The following is a 16,671-nucleotide window of genomic DNA, read 5'->3' as shown; positions in this document are numbered from 1 at the left end:
TCTGATAAAGATTTGCAGTGATAGAGACTCTTCTCTCTCCTCAGGCAGTTGGTTTTAGAGATTATGGTTTGAAATGCCTTTATCAGGTTTTTGACTATCTGACCTGACTCCATGCTGTGATAGGTGTGCAGGCAGAATACAAAGAACTGATTGTTTCCTTCTTCTCTGCAACAGCTTTTTCTATTTAAGGCTATCTTGCCCTCTAATTCTCTTCTCTACGGGCTTTATTTTGTTCAATCTTTTTTAATGGATCTTGCTTTCTAATCAGCATTGACTTTACTGTTTAATCTATTCCTATATGTGGATGTCTTTATTGATGCACAATACCCAGAACTGGTGCATCGCTCTGGTCAAGATGTTAACAATGCCAAGTAGACTTGAAATATTGCTTAATTTGTTTTGCAAGTTCTGTAACTCTTTATATATCTGTCTGCAGCTAGATAGAAATTGTCAATCCTAAGAACATTTTGTTTTGTTTTGCTTGGGTATTTTCATAAGAAAGTCAAACTAACTGCCTCTTCTTTTGTTCTTAGTCTGCCATTCCCAGTGAGTGTTGATGATGGAAGTGGAGATAAAAGTGCCAGTGTACATGCTCATATGGACAAAAGCTCTTTTCCAATAAAGGGTTTAACTGAACAACAAAAGCAAGGTATTGATGTGGTGAGGAAGCTCATGTATACTTTGGATGAAGAAGGAGGGCTGGAAGAAATTTATACTTTCAGGTAAATTTGGCTAATCCTGGTTATTGTCCTATAGATATGCTTCCTGATTTCTTCTCCAAAAGATGAAGTTAATTAATCAGTTCAAGTCACTGAATTTTATGATTTACTGTACCCTCAGTCCCCTTCATACAGTTTATTCAGTGGCTTTAGAATAAGTAAAAGAGCTTAGAGATTTCAGGGGAAAATTAATTTTCTATATCTGTATATAAATTTAAAAAAAAATCAGTTTCCTTCCATCTTTAGTGTTGGAGGATTTTGGTGGGAACATTTCTGTAAATGTAATTTCAAAAACACATTTTAGGAAGAGATGGAATTTGTGGTATAGTTCAGCCTTCATAGTTCAGCTTTTATCTGCATTTAATGCTAGCCTTTGTTCCTTGGTTGCAGACTACTTTTAGCTCGCTAGTTTGATAAACTCCCACGAATTCTTTGAGTAAATGTTGTTTTTTGAATCCTGCTCTTTAATCACAGTCTACTGTGCCACTGTGACAAACAATATACTTTTTTATTTTTCATTTTTCTTGCATTAGGAATACAAGAGTTGAAAAATGATTTTTCACTTCTTGTTTTCCCAGTGAAAGAATAAAAGTTTGTGTATCTCTGAAACTGTAGCTGATGATACATCCAAGACTTTTCTACATAGATGTTGTCTTAGTTGGGGAACAGGCAAAATGCACCTACATGCCTTTTCATAGTCTGATGTTAGTGTCTCAGTAGTTCTGTTCTACAATTATGAAAAGTGATCTTTTAGACAATATGATTTTTAGGAAGCTTAGCCGAGCACAGCTGTAATGCCATTATCAAAGGTAATTTTTAGATGAGAGTCGTCCCTGTAGGTTTGTACGCTGTAATTCATCAGTTTATTTGTAGGATTTCCTTCCCTTCCCCAGCTCAGCTGGTCAGCTTTGCACCTCAGCAGCCAGAGAAGCTGCTCCTTGAGCATTACTGTGCATTACTGAAGAGACATGTGTCATTGTGTCTGTGTTCTGTGCTAGTCAACAGAGCAGTCTGAGGCTCTAGAAAAAAGCAGGCTTTGTCACTGCTTCAAAGACTGCACAGAAAAGCAGAATCTTTCCTGGCCCATTTATCCTTTAGGATAATCCATATGCATGAACCTACCATGTGGCTTGGCCTCTTTATACTTTTTTTTATCACAGACTCTTGCTACTTTACAAGCTGTCTTTGTGCCATACTTTCAGGGGAAATCCAAAATCTCTGGATAAATAGGCATTTGGCTAGTAGATTAAAGCTTTAGTTGGAAAAGTTGTTTAAGAGTATGTGAGGTTTTAGATACAATTAAGTTGCTTATCAAGCTTTAAGAAGTCAGCTTTGCAAATCTGTCATGATAATTGGCCAACACAGAAACACTCTCCATTTTCCTAGATTAATTATTCCTGCTGGTAAAAATATTTCAACTCTTGTAAAAATAAATTAGCCATGCCAGGAAAGTGAGTGAGGAGGTTTTGTTGTGATTTTTTTGTTATGATACTTGGCCTCTTAGACAGGAGGTACTTCTGCTGCCTCTGGGTTTTGAGGGAAGAGATTGCAGAACAGAGAAGAAAGGTTGTGTTCATAAAATATAAGCTGAAATGTTTTATTGACTGGGTTATCTTTAATTACTGGCAGCATTTTTCTTCTGTAAATATAAGAAATTAAAGAATAGAGATAATAAATTAAGCTTAAATTACATTTTTAGGCATTTGGCACTTACATATTTGATTTTTGTGCTCATCCCTGAATGTATGTCTTGCAGTACTCCTAATGATGTAGTGCCATGTTCTTTTTTAAAATTCTGTTTTGATGTCTTTATTGCTAGCAAAAAAAAATCTTCCTTTCCCCTAAGGGAAAAAAAACCCCCCAAAACTAAAAAGGAAATTCAGTGTTTATCTCAGATAAAAATCTCAGTGTGTTTTTGCCTTTCATTGTGCATTTAGAATTTAAAAAAACCAACCCTGTTCATACTAGGAAACCTGAAAAGTAGAATGCCAAGTTGAATTCTCTACTGATAATTTTAGGAGTTGATCTTGATTTCTGCCAGACAAGTGCTTTAATCAAGAGAGTGGTGGATTCCAGGTTTTATCATAATGTGAAAAGGAGTAGTTCAGCTTTGTTTTATCTTTGCTTTATCATGCAATAAAAAAAAAAAATTGAGAGCTTTTTCTATGTTGGAGTTTTAGAGCCAAATTACCAATACAGTTTGTATTAGTTGAAAGCTATTTAGGGGGGCAAGCCTATTTGAATTCACAATGATATATTATAAATTACTGTGAGTTGTTAATTTTGGACTCCATTGCTAAAAGTTGTGCAATTAAGTTAACACTTTAGTATAAATTCATTACAGTTCCTTTTTTTTTTTGTTTTTTTTTTTTTTTTGTTTTTTTAACTTGTATATCTGCTGTTTAGGCTAGAAATAGTTGAAGTAACTTCTTTCACTATGACAGAATGCCCTTAAATTAATGAGTTCACTAGTACTGTATTAAAAAAGTGTCAAAAGTTAATTTCTACATAAACAAAATCCTGTTAATTGAAACTGGATTCTTTATTTCTTTAGCTTCCCTATAGAAAGCATTTTACCACTTAGAGAGCCTTTTGTAATTTGTGTTGTTCAGCTTGCTACATGCCCTAATTGGATGAGCACAGAAAAATGGAAAATGCTTAAGAAGCAATTGTGTGGTTTTATCACTAGACCTAACACAGTGCCTTTAAGCCCTAGTGTCACACCATCATAAAGGCTCAGGATGGGGATAATCTACTGTACCACTTCTTTTTGTCATTCTCTTTTCTGACAGTGGGTAGTGGTAAGATTATTGATCCAGCTTATTTGCTTTATGCAATCTAAGCTGGAACAGTTTGGACCCCTGCATTTCCTTAAGGAGAGTGTATTGTCTATAATACTTTATTACAGTTCACCAGAGTTCATTGCTGTTTTCCTGATTCCTTCATTTAGAGAGAGCCTGGAACGCCTTTCAATGTTTAAGAAAATGGAAAGGAAGCCTATGCCTTGGCCCTGCCAGCTCACTATTGGTCCTAATTTGTCTATAAGGATTGTGGCCTACAAATCAGTAAGTGTGTAAAATCATATGTGCTAGTGCAATTTGGCAGCAAGTTAGGTGCCACTACATGTTGGGTTTTTTTTCTCTTAAAGCTGAGAAAATAAAGATAAAACAACATCCAGATAATTACGATAGATATTTTTGTTTGGTTAGAAGCCAGTACATCTAAAATTCTGGTTCCCACAGCAACTTTAACTTCACCATACACATTAAATAACTAAAATGCATAAGGTACAGGAATAGGAGTAATTGTTGTCTGCTCTGGCACTTAGTGGTATTGGAGTTGATGACCCTGATTAAGAATGCTGTGATTGAAGATTTACATTCAGCATCAGTGATATGTGAGACTTTATATATATTTCTAAGCCCTAGGCACAAGAGGAATTTTGGACATGTGTGCATAAAATGGTGGGTGTAAATGTTTTACCAGCCATTGTTTCAAATCACATCTGTTGTTATTTCAGACTTGGAATAAAAGGTCTGTTTTTTCAGCCTGTTTGTACTGTTTGGCAGAGCTTGGCCCTACTCTGTTTCTTACAGTTGATATGGTTCCTTTAATCAGTCCTAGGAAAAAGTGTGTTTAAAGGCAGCAAATGTGCAAATTTCTAGTTATAGAACAGTTAATAGGTAACTGTGTAGTGTGGCAATATTGGTGGATCTGGTGAGATGGAGTTTAATTGGTTTGCTGTTTCAACATGAGACTGAGCCTGATATTATGAAGATGAAATATATCTGAAGTCTGAGAGCTGGGTATACTAGCCTTGAAAGGCATCAACTTTCTATTTATAGTTACTAAATTTTTTTTTTATTAGGCTATTGTGCCAGACTGGTGCAAATAGACAGAAAGAGTCCCCTCCCAAAGATGTTTACACACAAAATAAAGTAAGTTTGGGAGAATAAGCAACGTGAACTGAGTGACTGGCCTGAGGTCATATATATGTACGCACGTATGTATGTATGTCATACATGCTCTATTCTGCCTTTACTGGTTTCTGCTCAGCTCTACATTTTTCTTCACATGTACTAGCTCTACCATCAATTTCACTTAAACAGAGAGAAAAGAAAGCAGTTTTATTTCCCTGTAGTTGGGAAACATTCAGTCATTCCTTCTTTCCCTCCCAAGTCCCATAATGTAACTGGGATCTTTTTGCCTTTTGGGGAAGTTGCAGTAATATAAGGTATTTTTATCCTGCAGTGTAGTAAGTCTGATGGAAAACTTGGCCAAGCAAACTGAGTGAACATTGAGTCTTACTGTATCTTTAACATATTTCTTAATGCTTTGTCAAAAGTATTTATACATTTGGAGGTAGTAAATTGCATAGCAAGCAAGTTACATGCCATACTGTGACTCAGACTTCCACAAATGGCTTAACCTACAGGTTTAATGAAAAACCAGGACAAGTATGCTGTCAATATGCTACAGTTCATGTGTTAGGTCTCATACAGATGAAGCAGTGCTGAAAGCACATGGTAGCAGCCAGAGATGCATTATTTGACGGTCTTTATTAGTTTTTTGCTGGCAAAACAATGCAGCACTCAGGCTAAGGATTTTTCTGTGTGTTCTGGTAAGTACTCTGGATCCCACTGAAATGTTAAACATTCCTTTTCTTTGAATTCTGATACCAAGGTCACAGAAGAGAGGGTGAAAAAACTTTGGGCAATTGTGGATGCTAAAACCCTCAGAAAAGAGGATGTGCAAAAAGAAACTGTTTACTGCTTGAATGATGATGATGAGACAGAGGTTCAGAAAGATGACACTATTCAAGGTATGACATCTTTAAGTGCACCCTGAAGACAAGGGGAAGATAATGTCTTGGACTCTTAGGTCACCTAAGGGCCTCTTAGTTTTATACCTTGAAGCCTCGCTGTGATCTTAGAATGTGAGCCCTGTAGGCTGGTGGAGCAGAGACTGTTACATGAGACTTTGTTTTCACATAATTAGAAAAAAATCTTACTTTGCCAGTAGTAGGAATAATAATAATAGGAATAATAAGGACAATGGGAATAAGAATAATAGAACTAACAACAACAATAATAATAATAACAACAGATGGAGCTTAGAAGGCACTACAGCTTTCTGAACTTCACACTGTGGAAGGCCATATCTCAGTTCTGTAGTGAGTAGTTCTGCTACCACTACTCCATTTTTAGATCTTCACTTGTACTGATAACATGAATGCTTTCATAGTGCTGCTTTTTTGTAGATGAGCAACTGCTCTAGTTTTTCTGCACTTGGAAAGATGAAGCCATCAAAGGAGGGTTTAGTGTTCAAGAGTACCAGCTTTGCTGTACTATAACAGGATCAATCTGAAGTAGTGGTACGCAACATACCCTTTATGACCTGCAGCTTCTTTCTGAGCAGATTAATTTCCTTAGAAGACTACAGGCCCCAGAAACAGCAGGAAATAGTGTACTTACTTTTAAAAATTGAGTTAAGCAAATCTGTTTCATTTTTTGTGATTGTATAGATACATTTTGCTCCTTGTTTTTTTCCTTTCCTTTTCTGTTTCAATCCCACACAAGTAGGGCAAGTATATTAACTATAAAGAGCAGAACTATTCAGATAACAGAATAGAGAGTGCTGTCAGATGAATAACATAAATTGAAAATTAGAATAAGCTGTATTTTTTAATTTAATCTATTTCAATTTTAGCATTCATAGGTGTTTGATAGCAGTATCAGATAAAGTCCCAACGACAATGTGACCTTCTTTAATCAAAAATGATGGTTAAAAGATAGTCTAGTTACATTTTACAACTTCAAAACTGTGTAAAAAAATCCACTTCTTACAGAGAATGCATTTTGGAGGATTTGCGTCTGTTCTCAGCTAATCTTCTGACTGCTTCAGTTAGTAAGTAGTTGTGGGATACTAGTAAAAAGAAGTGGTGAGCAGTTCAATGTAAACAAAAGAGATAAAAGATTTCCCTGTCAGTGGTGTGATATTTCTAATGCTAAAAGAGCTCCTGATGCCTCCTGGACTTCACTGAATCTTTTGAGAAATGTCATAATTTGCTGCAAATACAAAATATGATCTCTCGTACTGAAATTTCTTTCATTCTGTGTGTTTGCTTTTCAGTTTGTAGGAAAATGTATCTGCTTATAGGTTTTTCATCCAAGGATTTATCTCTGTTCCTTCTGCTTTCTGCACACCTGAGGATATCATCCTTAGTCTGTGGCAACATAATAAAGTGATAGCATTACAGGAAGGATATTGGAAGCTGAGATAGGAGAATAAGCAGTTGGAGCAGATGATACCTCTGAGAAATTACAGCTTCCTATTTTGTGGACATATACCTGTAATGTATGGCATGGGAAGTAAAATACAGAAATATATAAAAAGACCAGTTCTGCATACCAAGAGTGTTTTGGTTTTCCATTGTGTACCTTGCTTCTACTATTAGCACATTTTATTTTCTGAATCTCTTCTGGTGTCACCTCATGTGATATGATTTGTGGTATGTTTGAGGTTGCTTGTATTCCGTTTGCAGAGTGTTGCCATCTCTTTGCTGAAATCTATTCTGATTTGCTTAAATCTATTCTGTGAGCATAACTTTGTTAGGCAAGATGTTCCCTTATTTTCTTTCCTGCTCTCTGAGAGTACTTGTGTTACATAAAATGATGTACAAGGAGTGCTTTCTGAAGTACAAAATGTGTCTATGGGTGTTTGGGCTTTTTTTGTTAACAGGGAAAGTAATTTGATGAGCATGTGTGGAACGTAGCTGTGGGGCATGAATGCATTGTTAAAATATTCAGAGAGCTAATTTCAGTGTTAAAATTGTAGGCCCATATGCTTACCAGATGCTCTTCTCTCGTTCTCCAGGTTTTCGGTATGGGAGTGATATAGTTCCTTTTTCCAAGGAAGATGAAGAGCAAATGAAATACAAAACAGAAGGAAAGTGTTTTTCTGTTTTGGGATTCACTAGATCCTCACAGGTGTGATACTAAATGTCTTCCTATTCAGCTTCCTGGGTTATTCAAGACACTTGATCTTGGTTTGAATTCAGTGAAGTCATGGTGTTGTGTTGGATTTCAGTATTGGGAATGGGACATCTCCACTCAGGTATGCAGGGCTGACTTATTTGCTGATTCTAGTGCATGTAAGCATATATGGTCTTGTGAAGGAAAGAAGCTCATAAGTGTGGTCATTGGTCCCTCAAGTGAAGCCAGAGTCACTGAACTCAGATCTCTGCAAAGAGGAGACAGAGGTATTGTAGTCTCATTTCATCTCACAGACTTTAATAGTCTGTGTTCTGTTCAGCTCAGGCAGCAGCCTTTCTGGGCTTTGTCCAGCCAAGAGTATGGCTGCTTCTTAACAGAAGCTTCTCCCTCAATGTTAAAGTGATGTTAAAGAAAGCCTCAAGCTGCCTCCATTCATTCTCAATTCCATAAGGATTAGTTTGTGAACCATGACTGGTCTTTTCTTTCTATTGTGAAAAACTTAAATATAGTGAAGACTTCTTAGACAAAGGTAGCATAATTCAAAAGCTCTCCATATTTCCGTGAGATGCTCAGTGTTTGTAATGCACTTATCTCTACTTGTGGTATTGACTTTGCTGTTTGTTGTCCCTGACAGTTGTAAGAAACTTATTTTGAGCAAGTACTTTAATAAAAGTTACCCAGCACAAGGTGATTTTCTTCAGAAAATCCAGGAGTTAAGCATTAGCAAAGCCTTAGGCAAAGGCTTAACAAAACTGTTCTTCAAGAAGGACTCACGAGGAGAGAGCACAGAGATGTGAGTGCCAAGTAATTGCTGTGGATGTTAAGCTGCTCCCCATCTTTTTTCTTTGAAAAAGTTTCTGACTGAAACTTTACTCATCTTGGAGTTACCTACACCCAGTCCTCTTCACCAGTCAAAACTGAAATGATATCATGGCAGTTCTACACCTTCACTTCTGACAGCTCCCAGCCCTCCTGCTCTTTGAAATCTCTCACTGCCTGAACAAAGGAGAGCTCTTGATAAAGGCTAAGGCATCATCACCTTTACAATGAAGGAAATATGCAAATGAATTAGGAAGCATCTGTGGGAGCTTGCTCCCAAATGGATGTAACTAAACATCTTCTTACTTTACAATACAGGTGACACAGAGACCTCGTGCATGTTGCTAGATGTGTCATTAGACTACTGCAGTGCGGTGTTCCACAACATAAGCACTGAGGAGCCAGGAAGTAATGTGATTTACTGAAAGGAGAAGCCAGCCCAACTGGAATCTGTAACCTGGTTGCTCCCTGAGGACTTTCAGACTTAGTTGTTGAGTAATGTGGGAGCTGTGCACTGCAAGTGATTGATCAAGGAAGCATCTCATTCATGCTTGAGCTTATGTGCCCTAAATTGGCCTGGGCCAGAGAGATGTTAGGGAGTGCTACCTCCTGTACCAGAAACTGGATCTAATAATAAGTGAAATGTGTCTGAATCCTGTGTTCCAATGAGACAATTTCTTGGATCTCTTCATACATTATTGGCCTCCAGCTGAGTCTTGCTATTGTCATTTAGTTCTGCAAGATGTATTTTGCTGTGTGCAGAGTTTTCTTATGCTGGAGTTTGGCCTCCTGTTTCAGCTTAGTCTGACTTTATTTGAAAATGGAAACTTAGAGAAAAGCAGATGAGGAATATAGTGTTCCTGTGAGCAAACTGTTATTTCATGTGGATTTTTATTTTCCCATTGTTGGTCAGATAGTGTGGTAATGCCTTCAAATACATAGTTAATAATTGTAGGGTTCCAGTTAATTTTAGGAATACTTTTTGAGTCACATAAATATGCATAAAAGAATTAACAAGTTGTTTTTAAAATTTTTCAATGTACCAAATATTGATTGCTTTTAATTAATTTTTATTATATACTCCTCTTGTCTCTGGATTTCATAAGAAACAGAAATTATATCTTCAAGTGTACTCTGGTCCTGTAGCCAGGAGTATGAGTAGTTATGCACAGTAGTAGCTGCACATCCCCTCAGTGGAATAAAATTACTCAGGCGTGCTTGCAGGATTAAAATTATAGTGGATAGGTAGGTATGATATCAGGAAGTTTTAACTACAGCTGGAATTTTCAAGACCCATATGTTATCTTAAGTTTTGCCTCCTAAATTTTATTGTTTGGAATGATAAAACTGACACTACTCAAATGTATGTTTTATATTAAATTGTTTTTTTAAAAAACTTCGATGGAAAGATGATTCGTTATTGACTAGAAAAACTGGAACAGCTCCAAATACATAATTAAATAAGGAATAGAACCACCTTATATTCTTTTCCTGAGTTGTTCACATCCCTCAGGAAAGAAGATCAGAGGCCGCTTAAACTTTGATTTCTAATTTATAAGCTATGCCATGTAAATCAAGAAATAATACCTGAAAATATTACAAAGGGACAATTTCTTTTGCAAACAAAAAAAGGTGTAGTGATACACACATGTAGTTATGTATACTATACTGAATGTAAAATTTTCTGAGCATTTAGAGACAGAACAGGAAAGAAGGATTGCAGGTAGAATAATCTGAGCTGAAGAATCGTGCTGTAAAACAGTGGACAGACCTGCTCTGCTGCAGGTTGTCACTGACTTCAACAGCCTTATGGTAATTTGCTAAATAAAGAAGATAAAATAAAAAGGTGAAATGAATGAAAGAAAAATCAAAGATATAATGACGTTAGTTCTGAGACTGTAATGTAAAGAGGTTTTTTTCTTTAACAAAGAGAGGTTATTTTAATCAGTGTCCATAGTAGAATGTGATCTTTGTGACAGGTCTCCTATGATTGTAGGCTTTCTGTGTGTGTGAGCTGCTGTAGCTCCAGCTGTTCCAGTGATGCCCCTTGATGAAACTCTTTTTCCTTTTTGTTTTAGATTCAGCCATGTTCATGAATAGAATAAACTCTGCTAACAGAAGTTCTTCTTTGCTAGCCCAGCTGTATATACTCTGGGTTGGTGTTGAAGTAGCTTTATTAATTAAGGATGAGACTTCTTGTGGCTCCTTTTTGATGTATCTTTGGTAGAAAAATTTAATAGCGTGGATATGGTAGGTTTAGGCCTTGTATTAACTACCGTAGTTTTCCACAGTGACTTTTGATTTACTGAAGTAGAATTCAGACTGGTAACAGCTGCCAGTAGCACTGTCTTTCATTCCTGCCCACCTCTAGGAGGCTGTGATAATATCCTATCCAATATGACTGAATATCCATATTAAGTGATAAATGGAGATATGAGACAAATACAGGGCTTTAACCTCTATGCACTGTAATTAAATTTAGTGACTTCTGACTTGAGTAATGCTAGTTGTTTTGTAATTTAATTGGTCCACTTGTATTGGTGACCTTTTGGTCAGTCTAACTCTTTACTATTTGAATCTGTAGATCAAGAGGCATTACTACATGGGCAACCAAGCTCTGAAGGTCTTTGCAGCCAAAGATGATGCGGTAAGGTAAACTGAAGTGTAATGCTGAATGTATTTTGCTGCAGAACAAAAAAGAATAGTAGTGATGCTTGAGATTGTCCTGTCTTTCTTTGTTAATAAATACTTTTAATGCAGTTTACAGAAATGTCTTATTTCATTGCCTAGTAGGTTAAAAAGAAGTTGGATTAAACCCCAAATGAATACAGTATCTCATGAATAATGAAAAACTGGTAGATACTATGTTTGAGCAAGGTTGTGAGGAACCTGAAATTGGTGCTGAAGTCGATTCTCATGCAGAGCAACAGTGTGCCCTGTCACTGTGTTATTTAGAACAGACCTTCAAAGAACTGGAGGTAAAAAGCTCACTGTGGAGCTCTAATATGTTCCTTTAAGGGACTTTCCTCCCTTTTGCTATCTCATGCAAAACCTCTGAGAGTTCTTCACACCTGCTGAAAAAGGTGGAATGTGCTGAATCTAAAGTTGGCTCAGCTTTGAATGGAACCACTATCGTGATGAGATTTGACCTTTCTGCTTCTTTGATTTATGAACATGAAAAAACGCTTGTGTTAAAGTTATAGCTGAAATGGAAACTAGTCTTGACTAAATCAATGCTGTTGAATTCCCTGTGAAAGATGTATTTCATGATTAAGAACTTGCATGATTTTTTCGACTTCTTTTTTCCCTCCAGAATGCAGCAGTTGCTTTTTCTGCGCTTGTTCGTGCATTGGATGAGATGAAAGTGGTGGCTGTAGTGCGCTATGCTTATGATAGAAGATGCTATCCACAAATTGGAGTAGCTTTTCCATATATTAAGGATACATATGAGGTAATTCTTCTCTCTTAGCCTTCTGCAGAGAGACCCAGAAGCAGCACAGTATGTCAGAACTTTTGCAGCATATGTTTCCCCTGATCTTTCTTACGAGAGACTATTGAAAGAGCTAAATATGTATAGCATGGCTGAGCGTGACGGAGGTGGGGGCGGACACAACAATCTTCAGACTTTTGAAGGGTATAAACATAAAAGATGCAAAGCAATTATTTAGGGTGGTATGAACTGGAGGAGGTAATTGAATAAAGAAAAAATGAGGCAGAGAAATGTTAAAAAAAACCAAATCCAGCTTTTGACTTTGGAATACACTAAGCTGTGATAAAACCTCCCAAAGCGCCAATGTATTGGATATTTAAAGCATGGATAATTGGAACTCTGCACGAGAAAAAGGGATCAGATGGGTGGGGAGGTCTTTATTCCACAAGCAGAAAAATCAAGTATAGCCATCACTATGTTATAAAATATAATGCTGTGTTTTATTCTGATTCAAATTGTGTTGCTCTGTACATATTTTAAGTGTTTTGGTGTGCACAGACATTACATCTTCAGATTTTTCTTAGGTTTTAGATTGCCCTGACATGGCACTCTGGGGATACAGATTTTTTTTTTTTCTTCAGGCTCACTTGTTTTTTCTTTCCTCTTGCACAGTGTCTCATCTATGTGCAGCTACCCTATATGGAAGACCTAAGACAATATGTATTTTCATCCTTGAAAAACAGTAAAAAATGCATTCCTACAGGTAAGACATTTGCTGGTCAAGAAACCTGATTGTTGTCTTCTAACTCTTTTAGAGCATCTTAGAATATTTGGCTCACCAATGAAAGCATAAGTTCTGTTGTTATTTTGGCTTAGGAAAACACCCAGGTATTTGGGCATCCATTATGGTGATGTCATCTTGAAGTGTAAATGTGTATTAAAGCTTTGGCACTTCAGGTGCAGGCTGAGCAGACCTAAGTTTGCATGCAGTATTTCAACTGTCCTGTTAAATGACAGCATTGTGAGTCTCACAGGGTCCTGTGATAGAGAGCTGCAATTAGTCCTCTGTATCCTTTGATCTTTGAACTCATTTGTGGGAGTAAATGGCCAAACCTTGTGGGATCTGCAGTGTGTGATTAGCTAGCTAGAATTAGAACAGAGGCAGCTGCTCTGTTGGTGCAAAGCTGCTCCTGTAGCCATTTGCAGTATGGCCTGTTAATATAATGTACAAAGGCAAAGACAGTATTTTCTGTGGAGTGTTATTAAACCGTGTGCTTATTGGTGTCCAGCTTGAGATGGATGGCATCTTTAGAGAACATGCAGCTACACAAAACTTGACTTGCTGTTCTGAGAGTTTTGCACAGCAATGAGTCTTAAGTGGATGTAATTTAAAATCCACTCCTGCTTCTTTCATTTGTTATGAGATGCATTGAATGGGCACCTGCACGTCAGGGTATATTTAGCATGCTGGTTTGTTTCTATAGCTGTTTCTGTTTTCTTGCCTGTAACTAGCAGTTTGATAACAAATCTAAAACCTGTCTTACCAAAGCAGTAGCTGGCTGTTGTGAACTGTGTTAATTTGCAATCATAACTTTAAAAATTTATATTATGCCATTTAGTTTTGCAAACCAACTGTTATCCTTATTTTCTAAGTGGCCTATAAACCTTCTGTTGCAAATGAAAACATCTTGAAAAAGAAGAAAAGCTAAAGCAGAAAGGCAACAATAATTGAGGTCTTGGGGGAAAAGTCTTTATGACTTTACACTGTAGTCCTTAAATAAAGCAGGGGTTTATTATTGTGTCCATTATCCATATTCTTTATTGGCACATCCATAGCTGCAGTGTGTTCTGTGGCATGTAATGGCTGGGTGAAAATCTCGCATTGTGAAGCAAATCCTCATTTATAAATTGTCTCAAGAAATGCATCCATCTGCAAGTGTATTTAATCTTCCTTTGTATGTAATTGCTGCCTTAGTGGATCAGTTATCTGCTGTTGACTCACTGATTGATTCTATGAATTTGGTTCATGAAGATGAAGAAACATTTGAGGATCTATTTAAGCCCAGCAAAATTCCAAACCCTCATTTTCAGAGATTATATCAGGTGAGATGAACTATATGGTATTTTTTAAAAACTTTTTTTCTTAAGACTTTTCAGCCTTCTGTCTTCCTTTGATTCACACTGGAAAGATCTGCATTGTGAAAATGCAGATATAAATCTCTGGCATTAAAGTATGTGGTAACCGGTGATTTCTGTGCTGTCCCTGACATAGATGTATCTTTAAAATTTCTAGTTTCCAGGAAGCAAGGGAAATTATACCTGTGCTGAGGTGTCCACAACAGCATCAGTGATATTCATAGGCACATAGACTAGGCAAGTTAAAACTTGCCTTTCAACACTGCATTGTAGACGTAGATTCAGTCTTCAGCTTTTGGACAAAGAGAAAAATTGGCTGAAAATTGGGGATATCTTCAGCTTCTCATTCTGTGTCCCATGACTTTTCTGTGCAGTGTTGCATCTAGCAGTATTCCAAACCAGGTCAGTCTGAGGTGAAACTGGATCAGTAATAAATGGTTATTAAGGTTGTTGACATTTAAAGTGTTCTGTTGGGGTGTCTAAGCTGATGCACTTTACGAGCCAACAGAACAGTTCACGCTTCCTGCAGTTATTATATCAAGCTGTCTCCATTTTGATTTGCATTCCTTTCATATCACGAAGACTTTCATTGCAACTGTGAGGATGAGAGACTTAATTATACATTGGAATCCAAGTGTTTAAAAAATGACGCAGCAAATTCAAAAATAAAGAAAATTATGTTGCAATTTAAGCAACTGCAGAATTGTACTGTATGCAGAACCATGGAGATATATTGAATGTGTGACTCTGCTCTGAAAATTGACCAAAAATGGTATTATAGCAATCATGTTCATATCTCAGCAATTCCACATGATTTATTTTGGTTTACAAGTAGGAAGAAGATGTTTTTTTAAATCAAGAAAGCTTACCCTAGCTTCCCAAAGCCTTGCTTCCTCAGTTTTGTTAAAATAACCAAAGGATCTGAAGGTCAATGTGTGCTTCAGGAACACATGTAAGCCCAGTGTCTTCAACCCTACTCTGATTGACACCTGAAGAACTCAGAGGTCTCATCAAGTTCTGCCAGTCATATTGACAAGACAGTGTGTAACTGAGTGCAAGATTTGATCAGTTGGAGGTTATTGCAGGGCAAGAACTTAAAATGAGCTGACCTCTTCACAACTCTTATTTTTGGAAGGGTTGTTGAGCTTGGATATTACAAATCTTGGGCATTGCTTTTAAATGAAGTACTTAGGTAGGATTTCCTCCGTTATATTGCTAGATAGAGTTTTGCATTCTTTTAGTTTAGTGAATGTCTTCTATTGGTGAAAGATGTTTTTTTTTAGGTGTGCTGTTTGTCTTCTGAAACAGTGTGATGGTAGTGTTCCAGCACTTGAGTCAATTGCTGCTGGAAGAGGGTAACTGAGTAACTTGCCAATTTCCTTAGAGGATTATAGGATTTTGTAAGGGTGAGTGCTACTGGTAGAAAAAGCATTTACTGACTTCATGGGATAGCATGAAATTTCTGTCCTTGCTATTCAGAAAGCCCTGAACTGTCAGTCCCCTTAGTGCTTTTGGCCACACTCAGCCCCATTTGTTTGTATGATTAAAAAATTGTTATTAATCTGTGTAAGTTGTTCTCTCCTTTGCTGTGAAGATATCCCAGATTCTTAGTATTTTGTTCTTAGGCAAAACAGTACTGCTGGTTCCTTAAGAACTGTGAAGAAAAATTCTGCATCATCTTTTGACTATAGCCAGTAAGTGGATTGGGCTGAATAGAACCTATAAATGGTTTTGAAAAATAACTCTGAAGAAAAGGATGAACTCCTACTTCATTTCCTTGCTTTGTTGCCTCATGAAGATATTTGGAATGATACGTGACAAGAGCCAGAATTTAAACAAAAACATCAAGCTAAATTATATCTCTGGAAGTAGTGGTAGGCATCAGGAAATGACAGAGTGGGTGAGAAGTAGTTGTTAATTCTTGCTGGAGTGGAAGATGAGGAATATCCTACATCTAGATTTTCAACTTTTATTCCTTGCTTCCACAAAAAATTAGGTGAACCTCTGTAGCTTTTGTAATGGTAGACTTCCAACATTGTTGTTTAAGTTGTCCATCTTAAATACAGGGATTTGTATCACCTAAGACGATTAGGGAATGCAGTGCATTTTATTTGTTAGCAAATAAACAAATTGCTCAACAATGGTGGTTCTTTTGGTGCATGTATGTCATTGCTTATCACAGAATTAATGGTGTGAAGCCCAGTTCATTACATCCATTGACCAGTATCTTGGTGTGACCCCTGTTCTGAAAGCTGGCTGTGTTTCTAGAAATGGAGATGTAAGAAATTAGGAAGAGCAATGAGGAGCTAGTGCCTTGGTGACCGCATGCATGAATAGAAGTGAGTCTGCAAGGCAGTGGTAGTGTGGGTTTCCTCTAGCAGGGAGGGTGGGAGTGATCCTTGCTGGACACAGAAGGAAGGGGGGAAGCAAGGATAAGAGGGACAGTATTGGTTTACAAACTCCAGGTTGTCTGTTTAACTTAGTCTCCATTTAGCACCTGAGTTTTGACAGTACCTGCCATCTCAAGTTTGAGATGTAGTCATCTACTTTAAAAACAGGTACAAGTGGATAC

The 16,671-nt window shown here is 37.1% G+C and overlaps 1 protein-coding gene across 2 annotated transcripts in view; it reads left to right on the top strand.

The window, feature by feature from the left end:
* XRCC5 (X-ray repair cross complementing 5) overlaps positions 1–16,671 on the top strand; it is a 49,874-nt gene that overhangs the window by 8,557 nt on the left and 24,646 nt on the right. The window contains exons 6-13 of one of the 2 annotated variants that reach the window (XM_071435197.1): positions 534–722; positions 3,670–3,784; positions 5,403–5,541; positions 7,596–7,708; positions 11,118–11,180; positions 11,847–11,984; positions 12,636–12,726; positions 13,939–14,066. In XM_071435197.1, the coding sequence (XP_071291298.1) occupies positions 534–722; positions 3,670–3,784; positions 5,403–5,541; positions 7,596–7,708; positions 11,118–11,180; positions 11,847–11,984; positions 12,636–12,726; positions 13,939–14,066 (976 nt within the window). The remainder of the gene's footprint in view (positions 1–533; positions 723–3,669; positions 3,785–5,402; positions 5,542–7,595; positions 7,709–11,117; positions 11,181–11,846; positions 11,985–12,635; positions 12,727–13,938; positions 14,067–16,671) is intronic. The other variant, XM_071435196.1, reaches the window with a different exon arrangement.

This window comes from Agelaius tricolor, unplaced genomic scaffold, assembly GCF_023055355.1.
Source record: "Agelaius tricolor isolate 1412-34295 unplaced genomic scaffold, bAgeTri1.0.p SCAF_10, whole genome shotgun sequence".
NCBI classification, from domain to species: Eukaryota; Metazoa; Chordata; class Aves; order Passeriformes; family Icteridae; genus Agelaius; species Agelaius tricolor.
This window is presented reverse-complemented; position numbering and strand designations above follow the sequence as displayed.